This window comes from Lolium rigidum, chromosome 2 (assembly GCF_022539505.1).
Source record: "Lolium rigidum isolate FL_2022 chromosome 2, APGP_CSIRO_Lrig_0.1, whole genome shotgun sequence".
NCBI classification, from domain to species: domain Eukaryota; kingdom Viridiplantae; phylum Streptophyta; class Magnoliopsida; order Poales; family Poaceae; genus Lolium; species Lolium rigidum.
Genome location: NC_061509.1, coordinates 138,951,904 through 138,976,153, shown reverse-complemented (window position 1 = coordinate 138,976,153; position 24,250 = coordinate 138,951,904). Strand labels below are relative to the sequence as shown.

General features: G+C 44.8%; 1 protein-coding gene across 1 annotated transcript; it reads left to right on the top strand.

Annotated features, from left to right (window-relative positions):
• The first annotated feature begins 22,213 nt into the window (after positions 1 to 22,213).
• On the top strand, positions 22,214 to 23,755 carry LOC124690162. Its single transcript, XM_047223589.1, has 2 exons — positions 22,214 to 23,119; positions 23,198 to 23,755. Exons 1-2 carry the CDS (start codon positions 22,214 to 22,216, stop codon positions 23,753 to 23,755), a joined length of 1,464 nt encoding a protein of 487 aa, XP_047079545.1.
• The last annotated feature ends 495 nt before the right edge of the window (positions 23,756 to 24,250 follow it).

The following is a 24,250-nucleotide window of genomic DNA, read 5'->3' as shown; positions in this document are numbered from 1 at the left end:
TTTTGCTATTGTTTTGCCTCTAATTTGTGTATTTTGGATGCAACTAACACGGACTAACGCTGTTTTCAGCAGAACGATTCGGTGTCTCGTTTTTGTGCGGAAATCCAACTTTCGAGGAAAAACCTCGGGATTTTGACGAAAGGGCCTATTTTCCCGGAATAATGACGGAGCCGGAAGGACAATTGAAGTGGAGGCCCGAGGGCCCCACACCACATGGCGGCGCGGCCCGGGGGGGCTCGCGCGGCCATGTGGTGTGGCCCCTCGGCTGGCCTCCGACGCCCTCCTTCGGACTACTTATTCGCCTCGACCTAAAAACGCACGGAGAGAAGTCGAAGTCGCCAGAAACCCTCCAGAACGCCGCCACATCGCGAAACTCCGTCGCGGGAGCCAGAAGTCTCCGTTCTGGCACTCCGCCGGGACGGGGAATTGGAGGAGATCATCACCGCCATCACCGCCAACGCCTCTCCATCAACCAGCAATGTTTCCCCCATCCATGTGTGAGTAATTCCCCCGCTGTAGGCCGAAGGGGATGGTAGGGATTGGATGAGATTGGTCATGTAATAGCATAAGATTGTTAGGGCATAGTGCCTAGTGTCCGTAGATGGTACTTTTATGATATTGTTGCAACTTGTTATGCTTAATGCTTGTCACTAGGGCCCGAGTGCCATGATCTCAGATCTGAACATGTTATTATTTCATCATGATATTCATTGTTTATGGTCTTACCTGCAAGTTGTATACACATGTCGCTGTCCGGAACCAATGGCCCCGAAGTGACGAAATCGGGACAACCGGAGGGAATGGTAGCGATGTGAGGATCACATGTGTTCACGGAGTGTTAATGCTTTGCTCCGGTACTCTATTAAAAGGAGTACCTTAATATCCGAGTAGTTTCCCTTGAGGCCCGGCTGCCACCGGCTGGTAGGACAAAAGATGTTGTGCAAGTTTCTCATTGCGAGCACGTACGACTATAATTGGAACACATGCCTATTGATTGATTAGTACTTGGATACCGTTTTATTATTATCTCGCAAATGCCCTGCTATGATTGTTACATGAGTTTCTCTCATCCATGCAACGCCCGTCATCCGTCCCCGTGCCTACGGTATTTTAATCCTGCTTGTTTACTAAAATCACTACTACTGTCTTTGTTACTCTACTATCGTTATTTCACTACCGCTACTACTATAAAGCTGTTACTCTTGATAAACTCTTGCGAGCAAGTCTGTTTCCAGGTGCAGCTGAATTGACAACTCCGCTCGTTAAGGCTTTCAAGTATTCTTTGTCTCCCCTTGTGTCGAATCAATAAATTGGGTAATACTTCCCTCGAAGACTGTTGCGATCCCCTATACTTGTGGGTCATCAAGACTATTTTCTGGCGCCGTTGCCGGGGAACATAGCTTTATTTGGAAGTTCACTTGGATTGATATTGTTCGCTGCAAATTCTCCATCATGGGTAAACCTCGCGATACTAAGGTCGCCATATTACCATCCACTACAAGAAAAGGTACAACTACGAGTACCTCTGCTTGCTCTTGATTCACCATCTCGTGATTGATAAACTTGTTTCACCGCCACATGCTTCAAATGCTGGTACTTCATCTGAATCTGAAAACTCTCATAATATTGATAATATGTCTGCTTGTGCTTGATGATAGTGGTTCATTGGGAACTTTTCTAGATGCTAAAATTGCTAGGTCTAGACAAATTGAAAATACCGAAACTCCTGATGTTACTACACCTGTTAATTCACTCGAACTTGAATACTCTAGTGATGATCTTGATGAAGATTATGTGGAACTTGATGATGATTTTATTGAAAAATGCCATGCTACTACTGATGCAAGAAAAATTAAAAAGTTGCTTGCAGAACATACTGTTAGATATAAACTATCTCCTGATCCTAAATTTGCCACATCTCCTATAAACATTAAGGATAAAGATTATGATTTTTCTCTTGATCTATCTCATATAGCTATTGTTGAGAAAACACCCTTTTGTGGTACTGAAAAAGAAAGTGCTGTTGAACACATGGTCGAGTTATCTACTTTCGAGTAGCTTGTTTTCGATGATGTTAAGAAGCGTACTTACTTTGTTGCTAAAATCTTTCCATTCTCATTAAAGGATGACGCTAAAACTTGGTATAATAGTTTGCCACCTAGCTCTATTAAAAGTCCAAAAGAATTGCTTGTTGTTTTCTTTCGGAAATACTTTCCTGCTAGTGCTCAACATGCTGCTTTGCAGAGAGTTTATAATTTTGATCGGGGAGATGAAGAGAAATTGCACGAAGCTTGGGCGAGATTTTGCTCTCTTATTAGAGCTCTGCCGACCATGATTTGGAAAAGCATGATTTACTTGATATATTTTATAGTGGACTAACCATTGAGTCTAGGGCATACCTGGATAGTTGTGCTGGTTGTGTTTCCAGGAAAAGAACTCCGGACGACGTCGAAGAATTATTGGCTAAAATAGGCCGGAATTATGATGATTGGAATACGCTCGAACCAACTCCAACGCCAATAGTGAAGAAGAGGGGTTTAATTAAATTGAATGATGAAGATATGAGGGAAGCCAAGAAGTCTCTCAAGGAGAAAGGTATTAAATCTGAAGATGTGAAGAATCTACCTCCAATAGAAGATATATGTGAGATAATTCCCCCTTCATCCATGATTGAGGTAAACTCGCTTCAACGCTTTACTAGGGAAGATATTCCATATTCAAAACCTCCTGCGCAATGCTTAGATGAGTTTGATAATTATATTGTTAAGCAAGAAAATTTTAATATGAGAGTAGAGAATCATCTGATGGAAAATTCTCAAGCTATTAGTCAATTGCATGATATTGTGGAGAGAACCTCCAATGATGTTAAGATGCTTGTTAAACATTTTCATATGATTCAAACTCAAATTGATCAACTCACTAAAGTGCAAAATGACTTGTTAGGAAACAATGCTAAAGAAAAACATACTTATGAAGTAACAACTAGAGGTGGTGTCTCTACCCAGGATCCTCTATATCCTGAAGGGCATCCCAAAAGAATTGAACAAGATTCTCAACGCATTGAACCTAGAGCTCCATCTAAGAAAAAGAAAAAGAAACATAAGAATGTTGTAGAATCCTCCGAACCTGCTAATGATCCTAATAGTATTTCTATTTCTGATGCTGAAACTGAAAGTGGTAATGAACATGATAAAGATAATGATAAGAATGATACTCTCGATAAAGAAGAGGTTGAAGAAGAACACGAAAAGCATGCTAAAAATAAAAAGTATACTAAGGAAGATTTTATTGCTGAGAAACATGGTAATGAAAGAGAACCTTGGGTGCAAAAGCCAATGCCTTTTCCTGCTAAGAAACTAAAATCAAAGGAAGAGGAACACTATAATAAATTCTGTGATTGGATGAAACCTTTATTCTTGCAAATTCCTTTGACTGATGCTATTAAATTGCCTCCTTATTCAAAGTATATGAAAGATATTGTTACTAACAAAAGGAAAATCCCCAATGAGGAAATTTCCACTATGCTTGCTAATTACTCTTTCAATGGCAAAGTTCCAAAGAAGTTGGGCGACCCGGTATACCTACTATTCCTTGTTCTATTAAGAATAATTATGTTAAAAACTGCTCTATGTGACTTGGGCGCCGGTGTTAGTGTTATGCCTTTTTCTCTTTATAAGAGACTTTACTTAGATAAGTTGATACCTACTGATATATCTTTGCAAATGGCTGATAAATCTACTGCTATTCATGTTGGTATATGTGAGGATGTTCCTGTTCAAGTTACTAATAACTGCTTGATATTAACTGATTTTGTTGTGTTGGAAATGCCTGAAGATGATAATATGTCTATTATTCTTGGGAGACCTTTTCTTAACACCGCAGGGGCTGTTATTGATTGCAATAAAGGAAAGGTTACTTTCAATGTTGATGATAAGGAACACACCATCTATTTCCCCAAGAGGATTGAAAAAGCGTGCGGAGTTAATACTATCTCTCATGTGAGAACTATCAAAGTGGGAACCATCGATTGTCCTATATATGAGCCTAAAGAAGAATATCAAACTCTTGTGATTGGATCCATATCAATACAATTCAAGGTAACATGATTGATTTGAGGTTTATTTCTTCATATGCTATGTAAAATTTATTTGGTGGCAAGACTTGATCAACCTTGTTAACAAATACATTTTATATGCATAGAGGAGGTAAACAACATCTCTTTCTTCCTCCACTTGCTTTAGTTGCTGTAGCATTTTTAATTTGCAAAGTTTCTTAGTTGATTTGAGATTTCAAAAAATTTCCTGGCCAGTAATAATAAACTTAATACCCGGAAAATGTGCATTTTTCAAAGTTTTCAAAAATTCGCGAAAATTATACCGTTGGTCCTATTTTTCGACGAGGCACACAGGAGCACCGAGAGGATGACCTGTGGGGCACCACGAGGTGCCACACCACAGGCCGGCGCGGCCAAGGAGGTGGCCACGCCACCATGTGGTGTGGGCCCCTCCTTGCCCCACTTTGCCATCTCTTTCTCCCAGCACTTTCTCTCTCCCGAAAAAACTCGTACCAAGTTCCTCTCACTCGCGTTTTTGCTCAAGAACTCCAGATTTCTCGATCTCTTTGCTCAGCCCAGATTTCCTGCTGAAATTTGGCACATTTGCTCCTTGGTATGTGACTCCTCCACCCATCCAAGTAGAATTTTGTTTGGTTGAGTATATCTTGAATATTTTGCTGCTGTAGGTAACATGTTTAGTGAGCTTGCATGCTTGTTCTAAGTGGTAGAAACTAGTTTTGATGCATGATTAGTACTCTAGCAAGTTCCTATGGTAGTTTCCCTCAATTATATGTCACCAAATCAAGTTTTATATTGTTTGTTGAAAAATTTCAGAAAATGAAGAAGTTCAAATTTGGAGAATTGTTCAAGAAAGGAACAACCAGCACCGGGAGGCCTTCTAGGACCGCCACCCAAATTAGGCGGTCGTACAATGAGGACATCATCGCGCCTAGCTTCGCGCCCGAAGAGGACAATGGGGCTCCTAATGCCTCATCCTTCCCATGTTATGATTTTCTGACAAATGCAGGGATATTGGATGATTTCTTCACCCTTGTCAACAGGGCGGGTTTAGCCACCTACGTTGGAGATGAAAGGGAGCAATACCACATGCTCACCAAGATTTTTGTTGAAAGCTTCAAGTTCCAAAACACGGAATATAATCCGACAGTTGCATTCAAGATCTATGGTACTCCTGTTACTATGGAATTGGAAGAATTTTGTCGTGCATTGGATATTGCCCCTGTAGGTACAGCAAGGAGGATCGATAACAACCCTCGGGACTTGTTGGAGCTCTATCGAGGGATCACCAATGATGACTGTCGCACCATTCAGCGGGACAAGATAAGGAACATTCAACTCCCCGCCATTAAATATTTTGCATATTACGTTGCCACTAGCATACTTGGTAGGGAGAACACTAGCAATATTTCTAGTTACCATCTTGCTTTCTTGAATATTGCACTTACTTGGACGGACATCTTATCATGTTGGTTCTCTTATTGCTCGCCGCTTGTCTACCAAGGGGCCTATTTTTGGAGGAACTATTGCCTCTGCGCATTTTAACACATTTAGAGCTTCCTATTGATCCTAATGATGTACCATTAACCCCTAGGAGGCTTGATATCATTGCTATGAAAAGCCATCAATTTGTTACCACCGAGTCTACTTTAGATAATATGGCCTATAGAATGTTGTTTTGCTGACGGGGATGAGAAAGAAATCCCTCTTCCCCGGCCAGAGTTTGTTCGATATTGACGAGGCAACCATGGTCGCGCACTAAGGAGGAGGTGGATGAACATATGAAGATACAAGATTTCCATCAGCAACATGACTCCGAGGACGCCGAGCCCTCCTACGATTACACCGTCACGTATCCGGGTGCTTCTTCTAGCACATACCCGGAATATGATCCATCTTCGTCATACTACGGAGACACTACCTCATGGGATCGATGGAATTGAACTCCACTTAGGCCAAAAGCCTAAGCTTGGGGGAGGTATACCGGCATCACTCATTCTTTGCATATTATGATTGCTGGATACTTGTATATACTTGTTTAGTCTCTTTGAGTGGTTTTCTAATGAGAGGAAGATGATATTTGGGGAAGTGCTGCCTGAAAACAGATTCTGGGCTGTTACTGTAAAAATTCGTGCGCACAGCCAGAACGTTATTTTGAGTTGCAAATTTTTGTGCATGTTCCCCAGGTTGTTATCTAACTTTCATTAGTTGAACACTTTTTGAACTGAGCAACGTAAGATTTTTGTAAAAATCGATTTCTGTACTGCTGTCAAGTTTTGGCAGATTTCTGCCATCTCGCTTTTCTGTGTTTCTTTTAGTTTGCTATTTCTTGTTTCCACTTTGTTTCCTTCCCAAAACACAAAAAGACCAAAAATATTTCTGTTGTTTCTCTTCACCATTTGTTTATCCTGGTTTCTTGCATTTGTTTCACTTTATTTGCTATTGCTAGTTTGCCATAAGAAAACCCAAAAAGATTTTGCTTTGTTTGCTTGTTTCCTTTTGTTCTTATTCTCAAATTCGAAAACACCAAAAATATTTGCTGTTCTTCTTTGGTTTGTAAAGTTCATCATGAGTTCAATGGTCTTCGGTGGCTGGAGCGTGGTTTTCATTTCATATTATCCAAGCTACACAAGTGAAAAGGCAATAATGACGATCTACGACAATCGATTGTGGTGAGAGGCTGGTATGAACTCTATTTGTTTTCATTTTTGTACATATACTCATCCATGTGAGCATGCTTAGTTGGTTCATGTGAGGTATATGTCATTTAAGAAAGTCTAGTAGTTCATGATCTCTCATGATTAGCTCCAATTTATTAATATGAGTAGCATGTCATGGATGTTTGCTTGTATTGTTTTATTCATAAGTAAGTATGGCATTGTGGTATCCTCCTCTGAATAATTCATTTATATCGACTTGGCACATGCTCACGCATGCATATGACTGAACAAGAGTCAATTAAACCTCAATGATTTACATTGCTTCAGAGTTCTTGTATCACTTTTATGCCTCAGTTAATTTATTTTGCCGCAAGCATGATTATGACGATTCTTGCTCTCTTGATTTGTCGCTCCCTAGTCTTTTGCTAGCCTTCACTTGTACTTGAGCGGGAACGCTGCTCGTGCCTCCAAACACATGAAAACCAAGTTATTCCGAGTGTCCACCATAAATACCTATGCATGGCATTTCAAACCATTCCAAGTAAATTCTCATGCGCTACCTTTAAAACCTTCAAAATGCTTCTTAATTTGTGTTAATGTTGCATAGCTCATGAGGAAGTATGTGGTGTTTAGCTTTCAACCTTGTCATTTACTTTTGACGGACTCTCATATGGAATAGTGGCACATCCGCTTATCCAATAATTTTGCAAAAAGAGCTGGCAATGGGATTCCCAGTCCCGAATTAATTAACTTAAATAGACACTCCTCCATGGTTTGTGATTGTTGGGCGGCACCCGAAGGATTCGGTTAGCCATGGCTTGTGTAAGCAAAGGTTGGGGGGAGTGTCATCATCATAATAAAACTAAACTAAAAAGGCACTCCTTCATGGTATGTGATTGTTGGCGGGCACCCGAGGATTCGGTTAGCCATGGTTTGTGTAAGAAAGGTTGGAAGGAGTGCCACATAAATATGCAAGTAATTCATGGGAGCCGCTCTTGAAAGTCCGGTTGGCGAGGTAGTTGGTGTACCCATTACCATTCGTTGACAACAACAAACACCCCTCAAAATAATTTTACTCCTGCTTTACAAATGAAAAGCTCTAGCGCATGTTAATCCCTGCTTCCCTCTGCGAAGGGTCAATCTTTTACTTTTATGTTGTGTCTCCATTCTTTCTTTGAGCACTTTCTTGAGAGCACAACTTGTCATTCTTAGTATGATATGCTTGTCTCAAAATATGATTGATTGTGGTATAACTTTGATGCTTTTATCTTTGACAATCACTACTTCTAGTCTTTCTATGAACTCCAGAGGTGCCCGGGCATTTATGTTTTGCCAATCAAATACAGGCAAGCGAGATACCACTTTATCATACTCTCTTATGAACATTGCAATCCTGCTTATATACATGATTCATGATGCTTACTATTAATTGTTGGTACCTCTTCATGATTGACATAGCTGTTAGATGATCTTATTTGCATGTACCTTATTATGAGCTGCTCAAGTATTGGCCATATCATGAGAATATATACATCATATGAGCAAATGTGTTCGTGAAAGTTCTTTTATCGCTCAGTTGTCAACTGAATTGCTTGAGGACAAGCAATAAGCTAAGCTTGGGGGAGTTGATACGTCCAAAACGTATCTACTTTCCCGAACACTTTTGCTATTGTTTTGCCTCTAATTTGTGTATTTTGGATGCAACTAACACGGACTAACGCTGTTTTCAGTGAAGCTGTTACGGTGTCTCGTTTTTGTGCGAAATCCAACTTTCGGGGAAAAACCTCGGGATTTTGACGAAAGGTCCTATTTTTCCCAGAATACTGACGGAGCCAGAAGGACAATTGAAGTGGAGGCCCGAGGGCCCCACACCACATGGCGGCGCGGCCCAGGGGGGCCGCGCGGCCATGTGGTGTGGCCCCCTCGGCTGGCCTCCGACGCCCTCCTTCGGACTACTTATTCGCCTCGACCTAAAAACGCACGGAGAGAAGTCGAAGTCGCCAGAAACCCTCCAGAACGCCGCCACATCGCGAAACTCCGTCGCGGGAGCCAGAAGTCTCCGTTCTGCACTCCGCCGGGACGGGGAATTGGAGGAGATCATCACCGCCATCACCGCCAACGCCTCTCCATCAACCGAGCAATGTTTCCCCATCCATGTGTGAGTAATTCCCCCGCTGTAGGCCGAAGGGGATGGTAGGGATTGGATGAGATTGGTCATGTAATAGCATAAGATTGTTAGGGCATAGTGCCTAGTGTCCAAGTAGATGGTACTTTTATGATATTGTTGCAACTTGTTATGCTTAATGCTTGTCACTAGGGCCCGAGTGCCATGATCTCAGATCTGAACATGTTATTATTTCATCATGATATTCATTGTTTATGGTCTTACCCGCAAGTTGTATACACATGTCATTGTCCGGAACCAATGGCCCCGAAGTGACGAAATCGGGACAACGGAGGGAATGGTAGCGATGTGAGGATCACATGTGTTCACGGAGTGTTAATGCTTTGCTCCGGTACTCTATTAAAAGGAGTACCTTAATATCCGATAGTTTCCCTTGAGGCCCGGTTGCCGCCGTTGGTAGGACAAAAGATGTTGTGCAAGTTTCTCATTGCGAGCACGTACGACTATAATTGGAACACATGCCTATTGATTGATTAGTACTTGGATACCGTTTTATTATTATCTGCAAATGCCCTGCTATGATTGTTACATGAGTTTCTCTCATCCATGCAACGCCCCGTCATCCGTCCCCGTGCCTACGGTATTTTAATCCTGCTTGTTTACTAAAATCACTACTCTGTCTTTGTTACTCTGCTCTTGTTATTTCACTACTGCTACTACTATAAAACTATTACTCTCGATAAACTCTTGCGAGCAAGTACGTTTCCAGGTGCAGCTGAATTGACAACTCCGCTGTTAAGGCTTTCAAGTATTCTTTGTCTCCCCTTGTGTCGAATCAATAAATTGGGTAATACTTCCCTCGAAGACTGTTGCGATCCCCTATACTTGTGGGTCATCAGGGCGTATCCAGTAGGCCTGGACGCTCCATCCGGTCGCCACCCGGCGCCAGGCCCGGTCCAAACCGGACCGGCCGGTCCCAGGACCGGTCGACCAGCCCCTAGACCGGCCGTGTCCGAGTCTGTCTTGACCAGATCTATTCTGGGTCGGTTATTTTTTTATCTTTTCGACCCGAGGTCGTCCTGAGCCCCTATATAAGTGCCCATGATGCCCCCAAAGTAGCTTTAGACCACGTTTAAGATAAACCCTAGTTCTTAGTTGTTTGCTCTGCAAAACTATTGAATCCCTACACCATATTGCTTGATTTGGTGTAGATCTGAAAGTCTTTTGTGATCTACTGTTCCATTGGGAATTAGAAGGTTGCAACTTACCGCTTCGTGGTCGGCGGCTACGTGCGCAATTGTGTGGAGTTGCGAATATCTTGCAGTGTTGAGAGCTGTTGCATTGGTGACATGGATCAATCGAGAGATCTCGTTGCGTCATTGATGGCGTGTACAGCACACGTCCGTTGGGAACCCAAAGAGGAAGGTATGATGCGCACAGTAGCAAGTTTTCCCTCAGAAAGAAACCAAGGTTTATCGAACCAGGAGGAGCCAAGAAGCACGTTGAAGGTTGATGGCGGCGGGATGTAGTGCGGCGCAACACCGGGGATTCCGGCGCCAACGTGGAACACGCACAACACAACCAAAGTACTTTGCCCCAACGAAACAGTGAGGTTGTCAATCTCACCGGCTTGCTGTAACAAAGGATTAGATGTATAGTGTGCATGATGATTGTTTGCAGAAAACAGTAGAACAATTATTGCAGTAGATTGTATTCAATATAAAAGAATGGACCGGGGTCCACAGTTCACTAGAGGTGTCTCTCCCATAAGATAAATAGCATGTTGGGTGAACAAATTACAGTCAGGCAATTGACAAATAGAGAGGGCATAACAATGCACATACATGATATGATGAGTATTGTGAGATTTAATTGGGCATTACGACAAAGTACATAGACCGCTATCCGGCATGCATCTATGCCTAAAAAGTCCACCTTCGAGGTTATCATCCGAACCCCTTCCGGTATTAAGTTGCAAAACAACGAGACAATTGCATTAAGTATGGTGCGTAATGTAATCAATAACTACATCCTCGGACATAGCATCAATGTTTTATCCCTAGTGGCAACGGCACATCCACAACCTTAGAACTTTACGTCACTTGTCCCAGATTTAATGGAGGCATGAACCCACTATCGAGCATAAATACTCCCTCTTGGAGTTAAGAGCAAAAACTTGGCCAGAGCCTCTACTAATAACGGAGAGCATGCAAGATCATAAACAACACATAGGTAATAGATTGATAATCAACATAACATAGTATTCTCTATCCATCGGATCCCGACAAACACAACATATAGAATTACAGATAGATGATCTTGATCATGTTAGGCAGCTCACAAGATCCGACAATGAAGCACATGAGGAGAAGAAAACCATCTAGCTACTGCTATGGGCCCATAGTCCAGTGGTGAACTACTCACTCATCACTCCGGAGGCGACCATGGCGGTGAAGAGTCCTCCGGGAGATGAATCCCCTCTCCGGCAGGGTGCCGGAGGTAATCTCCAGAATCCCCCGAGATGGGATTGGCGGCGGCGGCGTATCAGTAAGGTTTTCCGTATCGTGGCTCTCGGTACTGGGGTTTCGCGACGAAGGCTATTTGTAGGCGGAAGGGCAGGTAAAGGGGCGTCACGAGGGGCCCACACCACAGGCCGGCGCGGCCAGGGCCTGGGCCGCGCCGCCCTGTCGTCTGGCCACCTCGTGGCCCCACTTCGACTCTCCCTCGGACTTCTGGAAGCTTCGTGCAAAAATAGGACCCTGGGCGTTGATTTCGTCCAATTCCGAGAATATTTCTTTACTAGGATTTCTGAAACCAAAAACAGCAGAAAACAACAACTGGCTCTTCGGCATCTCGTTAATATGTTAGTGCCGGAAAATGCATAAATACGCCATATAATGTGTATAAAACATGTAGATATCATCAATAATGTGGCATGGAACATAAGAAATTATCGATACGTCGGAGACGTATCAGCATCCCCAAGCTTAGTTCCTGCTCGTCCCGAGTAGGTAAATGATAACAAAGATAATTTACGGAGTGACATGCCATCATAACCTTGATCATACTATTGTAAGCATATGTAATGAATGCAGCGATCAAAACAATGGTAATGACATGAGTAAACAAATGAATCATAAAGCAAAGACTTTTCATGAATAGTACTTCAAGACAAGCATCAATAAGTCTTGCATAAGAGTTAACTCATAAAGCAATAAATTAAAGTAAAGGTATTGAAGCAACACAAAAGAAGATTAAGTTTCAGCGGTTGCTTTCAACTTATAACATGTATATCTCATGGATAATTGTCAACATAGAGTAATATAACAAGTGCAATATGCAAGTATGTAGGAATCAATGCACAGTTCACACAAGTGTTTGCTTCTTGAGGTGGAGAGAAATAGGTGAACTGACTCAACATAAAAGTAAAAGAAAGGTCCTTCAAAGAGGAAAGCATCGATTGCTATATTTGTGCTAGAGCTTTTATTTTGAAAACATGAACAATTTTGTCAACGGTAGTAATAAAGCATATGTATTATGTAAGTTATATCTTACAAGTTGCAAGCCTCATGCATAGTATACTAATAGTGCCCGCACCTTGTCCTAATTAGCTTGGACTACGGGATCATCGCAATACACATGTTTTAACCAAGTGTCACAAAGGGGTACCTCCATGCCGCCTATACAAAGGTCTAAGGAGAAAGCTCGCATTTTGGATTTCTCGCTTTTGATTATTCTCAACTTAGACATTCATACCGGGACAACATGGACAACAGATAATGGACTCCTCTTTAATGCATAAGCATGTAGCAACAATTAATATTCTCATATGAGATTGAGGATATATGTCCAAAACTGAAACTTCCACCATGATTCATGGCTTTAGTTAGCGGCCCAATGTTCTTCTCTAACAATATGCATGCTCTAACCATTAAAGTGGTAGATCTCCCTTACTTCAGACAAGACGGACATGCATAGCAACTCACATGATATTCAACAAAGAGTAGTTGATGGCGTCCCCGTAAGCATGGTTATCGCACAACAAGCAACTTAATAAGAGATAAAGTGCATAAGTACATATTCAATACCACAATAGTTTTTAAGCTATTTGTCCCATGAGCTATATATTGCAAAGGCGAATGATGGAAATTTAAAGGTAGCACTCAAGCAATTTACTTTGGAATGGCGGAGAAATACCATGTAGTAGGTAGGGGTGGATACAAATGGCATAGTGGTTGGCTCAAGGATTTTGGATGCATGAGAAGTATTCCCTCTCGATACAAGGTTTAGGCTAGCAAGGTTATTTGAAACAAACACAAGGATGAACCGGTGCAGCGCGCTAATCGAGCCTGATTGTCATCGATTCCACCTAAAACTACCCATAATGGAGGTATAATAGCTAGTACAATTATGCATTACATGCATTCCAAAAGCTGGTTTGTCACACAATTAATGATGGTAGATACTGTACCATAACACACAATAGAATTAGAAAAATTTATGCCAAACGAATCGTGTACATAATTTTGCATTGAGATTCTACAAATCCATGATATAACTACATTATTCTAATATTAAATGATACTATGCATCATAGAGATAGTATCATAAACTAGTATGATGTGCCATTGTAACTAGTCTAATGTGCATTTCAAAATTTCGTATCCCTTATTTTAAAAAACTAGGAATAATTGTAGGTGACGGGTATGTGTGTTGTCTCGGTAACATAGTGCATAAAAAATAGCACGACAATGTGACGTGGCACTGCATTAAGACTAAGAATTTGTTTGATTCAAAGGAATTGTAAACCGAGGTTTAAGTGAAAGGAAATTTTCCTCCAAAACATAATGCAAATAAATCTTTTGCAGGAATTCCAAAAATTAAAATCCTATGAAATCAAACAACCTTTTTAGGAAAAAATTCTATGGATCTAAGGACATGGAGTTTTTGGCTCTCGGGTGCTACACACTCCCATAATTGAAAAAATAAAAATTTAATTTAATAAAGCCAAAAAATCAAAAAAAAAAATGATCAGGTATTGCACTCGTACAAAAATATTTCCCTAGGGAATGATTCTCATAGTGTTCAGGGCAAAAAAAAATTATGACGAATATAAAGTGAATACATAGTACCGGGTAATAGGGCGTTTCGAGTTTATTTTTTTTACCCAGGATACAATGAAAGTAATTCCCTGGGAAGTATTTTTATACAAGTATAATATATGATCATGTTTAATTTCAAAAAAAAGTTTAAATTATTTTAACCTTTTTTTAAACTATTTTTTATTTTTTTCAGGTATGGAGGTGTGTAGCACCCGAAAGCTACAATGCATTTCTCATGGATCTAAATCCTACAAAAAAGTACTGTACTTTGAATTGAACAAGCCTTAGAAGGGACCTGTGCCAGCTGCATTCGTCTGCAGCCATTACACTCCCGACGACAAACTGCGACACTGGATCAACAGCTACTCCGCTGTGCAAAAATGTTGCGGTCCTAGCCAGCCATTACACTTCCGACGACAAATTCAGGCTCTTGCTCGACCCAATTGTTGAAATTGTTGAGTACGGGACACTCCAAACTCACGGCCCGATAATTTCCGTCAAAAGTTCACAGGAAAAATGTTCAGTTTGTACGAGAACCAAATCATAAACCCGAGTTGTTTGAAAACAAAAAAATTAACCATAAGCCCAAGTTCAAAGTAGCATTCCTACTCTTACCTCGAGCGTTAACCAAGCCACGGATCCCGAGGGATTACTTGCAATCAAGCAACAGAAGACAGCGACCATGAATGGTACAGTACAACAGAAGAGTCTGCAGAGGAATAGATCATTTTTTCCGTACTACCGGGCACCGGCGACGAGGAACGCAATGTTGTTCTCCGACGCGGTGGCGTGGTCTTGTCTGCCTTTCGCGTTTTAATTGCATGTCATCGTCGGCGTCTAGCTCGCGAGGACGACTTGAGCGAAGCGGATTAGCTTGTCCTTATGTTGCTAACACCAGTACAATAATAAAACCTAACTACCTGGCTATAATTTTTTAATAATATTATACTTATACTTATTTGGAGGAAGAGAAGAGGAGAAAGAAGCCAAGTGGACTCTCGTGCAAGAACCGCCTATATATCATGTTGCTAAATATTTTATGAAAGTGAAAGATGGACCATATAATGAGAAAACAACTATATGATAGTTATGAGATGACATGGCATATTGCTTATAGCCAACATCCAACTATATTATTGAATTTGCTCTAATGGACAACAACGTCCGGTGTTTCACCAGCGAAAATAATGTCATTTTATGCACATATTCCCTCCGTTTGCGAATAGTTGTATGTTTTTCTTTTTCGAATGTTAAGTAATTTTAAATTTGATTATTGTTTTGCATAGAAGTAGCAACACACGTGACATTAAAGGTCAAGGGGCTCGGGTCCTTATCACTTTCGCAAGGTGAAGTGCCCCTCTTTGCCGGTGATGTGTTGCTAATCCCAGGCTTGCTTTGGGTTGCTTCTTTGGGCTCCGACGAGGATGACGAAGATGAAGCGTTGGCTCCGCGGTTGCCGTTGGCCTCCACCAAAGGCGTAGATTCTGGCTCGGTTTGCAACACCACTAATGTATGTCATGGTGAGGAGGCGCCTTGCGTCGGCCTCTCTACTGTTGCTGACACTCTTCGACATGACGGAGGCTGGATTTAGGTGGGTCGGGACGGCCGCCTTGGCCGCGAGCCATCGGCTTTGCTTCGGAATGAAGGTTTCAAGTGTAGTCTCGCCTTCAAGTGTTGAGCTCGGGGGAGATGCTTTCAGTGCCTCGAGCGTGACCACCACGTCAGCACATGCCGTGAGCCCTTAAGATGCATCCATTGTCGCCATCCTAGTCATCGGGAGCGATTCTGCCGTGCGTGCTTTCTTGTCGCTCCTTCTCGCTCTGCATACGCTTGTGCTTGTTCTGCGGATGCTTGTGCCCCTTGCCAGCGGAGCCGCTCTCCGACTGCACAGCCTCGTCGTCCCTCGGCGCCCCCGGAGTTGGGTTGAGGTCGTGTGCTGCTCTTCGTTGCCTGCAACATCACCGCCAAGGCCCTCTCCAAGGTGTTGTGAGGATTTCAATGTCAACGCTAGTTTCATCTCTCGCCTTCGGTGCCAGTTTGTCTTGATGCTCATGGAGCTAGCTCAGTTGGTTGCTAACCATGTCGTGGAGGAGTCTCGCACCCTTCGTGAGGAGGTGGCAAGTCTCAAGCTAATGTTGGCACGCATTGGTGTTTCTTTGTAGCCGACGGTGGCGCGTTCTTGTGTGCAAAAGCTCGCCACCGTGCATGCTTTGTTTCCGCTTGGCTCCGCTAAGCCGAAGTCATCGGTAGTTGAGATCACACAAGAGCTATATGAGCTGTGTGGGGATTCTTTTGTGGTGCCTGAGCTCCTGAAGTTAAGATGTGGTGTGGCTATGCCTTCTTCCATCAATTAAGTGAGGTCCGACTCCCACGAGATCTTGGCCATGATTTCTCCGCCGAGTTAGGCACTTGGCTTTGTCAAGAGTGGTGATGTTGACTCTGATGTCCCTCTTTCGCCTGAGTCCGGCAGACATGTGATTCCAATTTGTGATGAGGTTGCTAAGATAGGACTGTTGTCAACGGTGTAAGGCGTTGTTGTTGTCCGAGAGGTTTGCGATTTTCTCGTGACCTTAGTTTCTGCCTATCATGGATCCGAAGTTGATTGATGGGTGATCCCCAATGTCATGGCATATCGACGCGGTGTTGGAGTATCGTGTTTGGAGTTCATTCATGTCGCCTCGTGGTCCCTTGTATTGGCTAAAGTGGTTGAGGTCTATTATTGTGGTCTTTATTAGGCTTGGTTTGTGTGAGGTTGGCCATGTTGTTGTAGGGTTTTTCTCAATTTTCTTCTAAAAACTGAACACTCTCTTTTTTAATTGATAGATGAGGCAAAAAATTACCTCTGGCTAAAAAATATTTATAAACTTAAGACTCGAGATGCGCGGTACGTAGCACTGCAGCAGCATAGATGAGATGCATGGATCCGTTTCGTCGCAAGCATGCCGCCCAACCGGTGCGTGACTGCGTGTGAGCGTTTAGGGTATGCACCGTCTCAGATAAATGCTCGTCCCAATAATGAGCTAATCGAGTCACCCGTGGGCCCTGTACGTAGCACTGTGCTCCCATCCGTACAGCTGGTGCCTCCTGGCCGTATTGCCTGATTGTTCGTACGTACCTGTACCGCGCGCGTGGCGTAGACCCGGAGATGCCGGCTACCGTCAGGCGATGCCAACATTACAACGACGTACGTACGTTCGTAGCAACGATAGATAGCCGTTATCCGGTACAGTACGTGTTCATGATGAGCGACGCGCGGATACCCGGGAGGAAGGTGCCATGCCGTCGTCTATGGATCGGTGATGCACGTACCCGCAGGGCCTACACGGACGATTGCAGCATACACTTACTTGGGTAATGTAACCACAGAACCTCTTGTCTCGACTGTATCGATCTTGTTTCTAACTGCAACTTCTGTTTCCAATGCATCGTATCACATGCGTCAAACCGTTTCAAGTGCAAATGTTTGTATCAGCTACATCATCGTCTCAACTGCATGCACTTCAGAAAAGTATTTGTTAGTTTATTATGGGATGAATGTGCACTAGTTTAGCAGAACATGGTGAATTGCTGTGCTCATGTTGACCGAGGGCATGTTTGGTTCCTCACGAAGTCTTTCTCGCCTGTTTGGTTGCCAACACGATAAAAAGTTTCTACGTCACTCTATTTTTAAAGCAGCCCTGAGCATGTATGAACAGGCAGCGGAGGGCAGCTAGCAAGCTGCCATTGTTCTTCTTCACATAGCCTTTTAGAATGTTAGAAGCGGATTGATACCATTGTTTTTGTACTATGGTCCTTTGACTTCTGTTGTAGGACAAGAAAAACTCGCCTCATCTATCGGCGAACTCAGTGCTACCGGCGGTGCCACTTTGATATAGGTTGAGGATGTGCGCTAGGTTGAGGAGACATCATCTATCATGGTGGATGGCGGTGTCTACTTCACCCACATCAAGGTTGGATGAATGTAAGCACTTCTTTATGTTCTAGTCGTAAGCTAGCACATACGAACTAACTAACTTCTTGTGTGCAAAATAACCTAAAGGACGATGATTTCATCAACAAGCCCATACAAAACTATGGTCAGATGTAAATCATCTTCGATGGTCGTGTTCCAGCGGCGAGGATATCTCCGACTACGATCCACCGCGCTCTCAGATACCTCATGGAGTGCAAGGCACAGTCCACTAGATATCTTGCGACGAACCCTTAGAGGGGAATGAGTCAGTTTGTTGGCTTCATGAGGAAGTATTACCTTTGAAGAGCATGTGCATGGGTGCTTGTTGTGTTGCCAGTTCGGGTGACGATGATGACGTCTATCTTGAAAGAAGCTAGGTTTAATGAAAACTGATGCAAAGTTTGTATATTTTGCGAGCCCCTCGGCTAATGAACTTTTGTTGCGTCACAGGCAGTTTTTCATGAACTCGTGGTTCAACATTGTGATCTACTGCTAACAACTATGTTAATCCTACTGATTATGTGTTACATATTAGTCATTATGTGAATTGTTATTGCTTCGAACACTTTTAGGCAGTGTTTCTTTGTTAGGTAAGATCACCACATTAGCTACGAGGTTGGGGCAATTATTGGAACGAGATCGAGTTGCTAGGTAGCTAACCTTGCTAGCTGCTGGCCGGCTGCTGCCGTCATCAACGAATTGAATCAAAGTTAGTGTACTAATGAAGCGCCGATAAAAAAAATGTAAGTTGCTTAATCTTGTTGAGTTTGATTGATCGCTGGCACTCGGAGTGACGAGGATGGAGTGCCGCACTCCATCGTCAATGAGTACCTGTTGAGGAATGTGTAGTACATACGGAGTGCTGCAGTGTCCACGAATTAAGCTATAGCTAAGCTAATGCAGTGATCATTTAGCGCATGCGAACAAATTGTTTTGTTTTAACAAATACGACAAATAGTTGAGGTGGTAGCGGTAGGCTCCGACGCAATTACGCAAGATCTTGTAACTGTACTTGGATGTTCATGTAGAAGCAGCTGTCGTATGCGGAGCTACTATGTATGTATGCGCTGGCTGGCATCAGGATATGAAGCAATGAAGTCGTCATGGGCTCATGGCGGTGGCCCCCTTCCTTTGATCGTCTCCTCGTGTGATGTCCATTTGTCTGGGATGAATTGATTTGCCAAATCTTGTACAGAGCTCCGGGACCATGGGACAGTATTCAGGACGTAGCAAAATTTCCCTTGCTGGATAGAGGACCTTTTGTGACAACTTTGCACACACAACATTTACTTGTCAATGCTAGTTGGTGCTTCTGCAACAATGGAAGATCTGAAAGACCTGAATTGGTCCTGACGGCATCTCCGGCGGTCCGACACATTTGGGTCATCAAAAGTGATTGTCTGCACGTCGGGCCTCGATTGTCCATATTGTTTTTTTTAAGAAAGTAATTTACATAGTGCCAATAAAACTAGAAATAAAACCCTAGTCTACTTGCGCGCCTCCACGGCCGCACACTTCTGATAGAGAGTGCCCACGGCCATGGCCATTAGAGAGTGCCCTGGTGGGCCGGCAGCATAGATGTTGGAGCGGGCGGAAGCGGTGGAGGCGTACGTGCGGGCGGAGGCGGTGGAGCGTGCTTGAGCTTGCGCGTTGGCATGATCGGAGGACCGGCGCACCCTAAGCCAGGGCATACTCGCGTGGCTGGATGGCGAGGATGTTCCACCGGCCGAGCTCCTCCAGCTCACTCTAGGCAACGGCCAACTCTAAGGCCTTGTCCTGCGTGAGGTCCGGTGGCTGGATCTACGGGTTCACCTCCACGTCTCGAGTAGCGCTGTTGACGAAGACGGCGTCTTCGTAGCCGTCGTCTTCCTCATCTTCATGGCCTTCGTCTTCGTCCTCGTTGTTGTCGGTCAGGATGACTCCAAGCTCACGCTTGAAGAAGCCCACGTCGTCGAGGTAGCCCGCTTGGTGGTGCGGGTGAAACTTCCAAGCTCCGAACGAGAGCCATATGTCAGAGTGGAGGGTGAAAGCCGGATCATTGCGCAGATCCCGCGGCAGGATTGAACCAGCGCGCCGCACCTCGTCATGGTGCTCGCGTAGCACCGGAGGCACCAGCATGCAACGAGAGTTAGAAGCCAACCGGATGGTAGGATCACATCCCGCCATGGCGACGTTCGATTCTCCTCGAACAACTGTCACGCGACATCAACCGACACATATATAGTGACGTTGGCGCTCCTTATTATATCCGCCGCGAGGCGAGCCGTCCTCATGGCCGTGCTTCGACCCGCGGAATGGCCACCTCTTGCGCATGTTTTCGGTGTGATTGAGATCAGGATGAAGCTTGGGGAGAAGTTGCAATGTCGTGGGTGCTGGATGTGGCGGAAATAGTCGTGCCTGCTCACTTTGAAAAGGACAGATACACATCATCATCTTCAATGCCTAGCGAGCCGCCTCTGCCAACACTGGCGCATGGAAGACGAGCCAACGTTATTAATATGTCGCAGGCTACCAAAACGACGTCGCATGCACTAGTGTGTAAAAGACGAAGCGAGGAAGGTGGCTGCTAGGTGGGCTTGAGGGAGTCGGCACGGACACATACACTGGCCATGTTCTGTCTGCATCGGCGCATTCGAAATTTAAGTCAGGAATGTGTTTGATAGCCCGCTCAGCTTGCGTCGGGCTGCTGGCCTAGGAGCAGACCTAATTTTTAACCGTGTGTATATAAAATTATAAATGCCCATTGTATGTCTGTTTGAGTCGAGGAGATACCCTAAGACCTAAGAGTAAGAGGCATCCATTTCCGTCGCGCTCGTTCAAAAGGCAGCCCCCTGCTCAACAAACAAATCTTCCGGTGCCGGTTCTAGTGGCAATCCATCGAGGCGGAGCCATCCGGTTCTTGATCGGAAGATGGAGAAAGGGACGGCGAAGAGCAAAGATGTCCATTACAGGGACGATGCCTCGGCTGTGCAGACGAGCGGCGATGGCGTGGGCTCGCGGTGTCCCAGCGCGAAGGGAACAGGAGGGCGGTGCCGCCATTGATGGCCTTGTGGGTAGGCTCCTCGTCGGCCCGGCAACGTGGCCCGCCTCGACGGCGACTGTGCGTGAACTAACCGGGAAGGCGACCCTGTTCCGGTGGCAAGCGAAGCACGACGGATCAAAAGCGCTGATCCTAGTGGTTGCCGGTCCAGGATCGAGCCCGGCTGTCGTTGGTTCCCCCTAAGCCTAGGTGCCATATCCAAATCTCGTATCCAGGAATGATTGTAGGGCAGCCGGCAGCAGTGCGCGACGGCGACGGCGACATGCCTAGTCTGGGCAAGGTAGAGCATCAGCAAACAGCCCCTGGGACGGTGATGTGGCACTGCGTTAGGAGGGACCTGGGTTGGCCAGCTGCATCCGTGTGCAGCCATTACACTCACGACGACAAACTGAGACTATGGATCAAACACAGATCCACTCCACTGTGCAGACATGCTGAGGTCCCAGCTCAGCCATTACACTCTCGACGACAAACTCAGGCTCTCGGTGGAGCCAAATCGTGGAAAACTACTTTTTTAGTAATGAAGCACTCTTTATCGAAAAACAAATCATGGAAAACTGTTGCGTACCGAAATCGGAACTGACGAAAGCTCACAGGGAAAAAGTTCAGGTTGTGCGAGAACCAAACCATAAACCCGAGAACCAGGGCCCTGCCGAGAACCATAAACCCGAGTTCAAAGGGGTCTGAACTATCCTCCGCCGAGCTCCTCCGCCACCTAGGGGAAAGGAAGAGAGATATTTTGGATCGGAGATGCGCCTGTGCCAGCCGTGCGCCGAGCACCTCCGCCACCGTCACCCCCTTGCCGCCCAAGCGCTCCTCGTATGAGGATCGAGCGGTGTTCCGGTAGTAGATTCGCCCAAATAAGCAGCTCCTTTGGGAGCTGCAATCCGGAATCGGATCAGCTCCGGCAGTCCGCAATCAAGCGGCTCCTTTGGGAGCGGCAGTCCGCAATCAAGCGGCTCTGTTGAGAGCCTCAGTTCGCAATCAAAGCGGCTCGTTTAAAACGATCTGCAGTCCGACTTCAACCCTCTTTCGGTTTAGATTTTAGAAGGAGTTCAAATCCTTCCCGGTTTCAATCTCCGACTTGGCGCCAACCGCTGCTATAAATCTCCAACCAAGGACACCAAGGGAAGCGGCCAGATTTCCAGCCTCACGAGTCATCAAGTGCCATATTTCAGCATCGGCAGATCAACGCGGGAGCCATGGGGAAGCGCAATAGTAGACAAGTTCTCCCGAGGCCTCGCCAGATCAACGCTGGAGCCATGGGAAAAAAAGGCAGTAGAGATGATAGGCTCAGCGCATTGCCTGATGACATTCTAGTCAACATTCTTGACCGACTCAATGTCCGTGAAGCTGCAAGAACCAGCATCCTTTCTAAACGGTGGATTCGTCTCTCATCCAAGCTCTCTCATCTTATAATAAATGCTAAGGAGTTTGTGCCGGAGAGTGTGTCAAACCCCAATGCATCTGTTGATGACTTGGTTCAGATGAATGCAGCTGCTGTTGAAGGGACAAAGGGCATGCTGGCACGCAGAGTTCCAGGGGAATACACCATCCGCCTCCTGTCGACGACGTTCTACTTGAGAGATGTTGTCCCCACATCCATCGGACATGCTGTTGGCAATGCTATGGCGACACACAAGATTGAGAAAGCAGAATTCACTGTTTTGACAGAGAAGGAACGCCTGCAGTGCACTTTTGATGATATAGTGAACTATGGGGCACAGTTCCTGTCACTTTTTAATGAGTGTCAGGTTGCATTTTCTGGTCTGACACGGCTTTACCTGGAGAATTTGAAATTTGCTGAATCTGACGTGGTCTCCAACATCCTCGTCACTTGTAAGCAGTTAAAATATTTAGGTTTTCTCAATTGCGCGACAGAGTGTTGGCTGACATTCAATGTTGAGCACGCTCAACTCAGTGAGATCAGTTTTGAGGATTGCCGTTTTGGGAAAGTGGAACTCAAGTGGCTCCCAAGACTCACTCGAATAAACTTTGCTTTTTGGATGGCTTACAAAGACCTGCCACTGTCATTTGGTCATGTCCCATTGCTCGAGGCTGTGACCCTTGTAAATCTTGCTCTTAGTTGGCATGAAATGGTCGAACTGAGCACTTTACTTTTTGAGACCTCTGTACGAGAGCTGCACTTGGGGTTTAGATACGAAAAGGTAACTCAGGGATGATTGCTTTGTTCTTGCTTCACTTGGTTCTCTACTCACCCTATCATGTGTTTATTATATATGCAGATTTGGCTTCAACCAGAGTGTCTAACCAGAAGGCTGGCGTATGTGTTCCGCCCACTGAGGATTGTCAATCTACATAGCATTCCTGAAGGGTATGATCTCACATGGACAATATTCATTCTGGAAGCTGCACCATTGCTGGAGGAGTTCTGCATTATGGTAATGGATCACCCATGTGAAATGAAAATGGACGAGGAGGAGAGGAGGCAAGGCTTGTATAGTGAGAAGAAGGGCGTGGAGTGGAAATCACCTACATCAAATTTCAAGCACCACCATCTTACCAAGCTCATCATCTTCTGCTTTGAGTCCTACATGGTGAGTTATGTCAGGCGTGTGATGAAAGCAGCTGTGAATCTAAATAATGTGTACCTGTATGATAGACTGGGATGTCGGATGTGCCGACACCGTAAACCTCTGAAACCGACTACGTTTCCGCCGTCGAAGAAGCATAGGTGCTCGATGAGGAACCTCCTGACCCAGGACATTCAGTCACGTGCCAGGATTCAATTTCTTAGCTGTGCTGAAATTCGTGCTGATCATGCACGAATGCTACTGAATTAGTGTTTTCATTACAAGATAGCTTAAGGTTTTTCAGGAAGTTTGTTTTCGTAAGGTGTTTCAGGAAGTTTGCTACATTACTTGTTCTCATGTTTGGTTTTTCTTTTATATCTGCAGTGCCTTGTTTAATCAAAAAAAAAAAAAAAGGGGGTCTGAACTCTGAAGTAGCATTCCTACCTCGAGCTTCAACCAAGCCACGTCCGCCCACGGCATTGGGACACCGGCCTCTCCCAGAACATCTGCGCGGGAGCCGGCGGCCCCATGGCGAACGCCGCCGGCGCGGGTCGCCGGCTACTGCCGATCTCGTGGTCGTTGGCGGCCGGCGAGAACTCTCTCTTCGGGGCCATGGCGGCGCGGAAGGTCGAGCGCGTGCATGCGGCCATAGTGGAGAGTGGGGACTGGATAGGGACAGTCCCCCTCCCCAGTCCACATTTAATAGGACTGGAGTACCGACAAGTGGGCCAGCCACGTGGACCAAGCGGACACGCGCGGACGCCG

What these genes read in the sequence shown, in the direction of transcription:
- LOC124690162 (XM_047223589.1), top strand. Translation starts at nt 22,214, where the DNA reads ATGGGAAAAAAAGGCAGTAGAGATGATAGGCTCAGCGCATTGCCTGAT. An exon ending in TGGGGTTTAGATACGAAAAG is followed by an intron (nt 23,120 to 23,197) that starts GTAACTCAGGGA and finishes TTATATATGCAG; the next exon opens with ATTTGGCTTCAACCAGAGTG.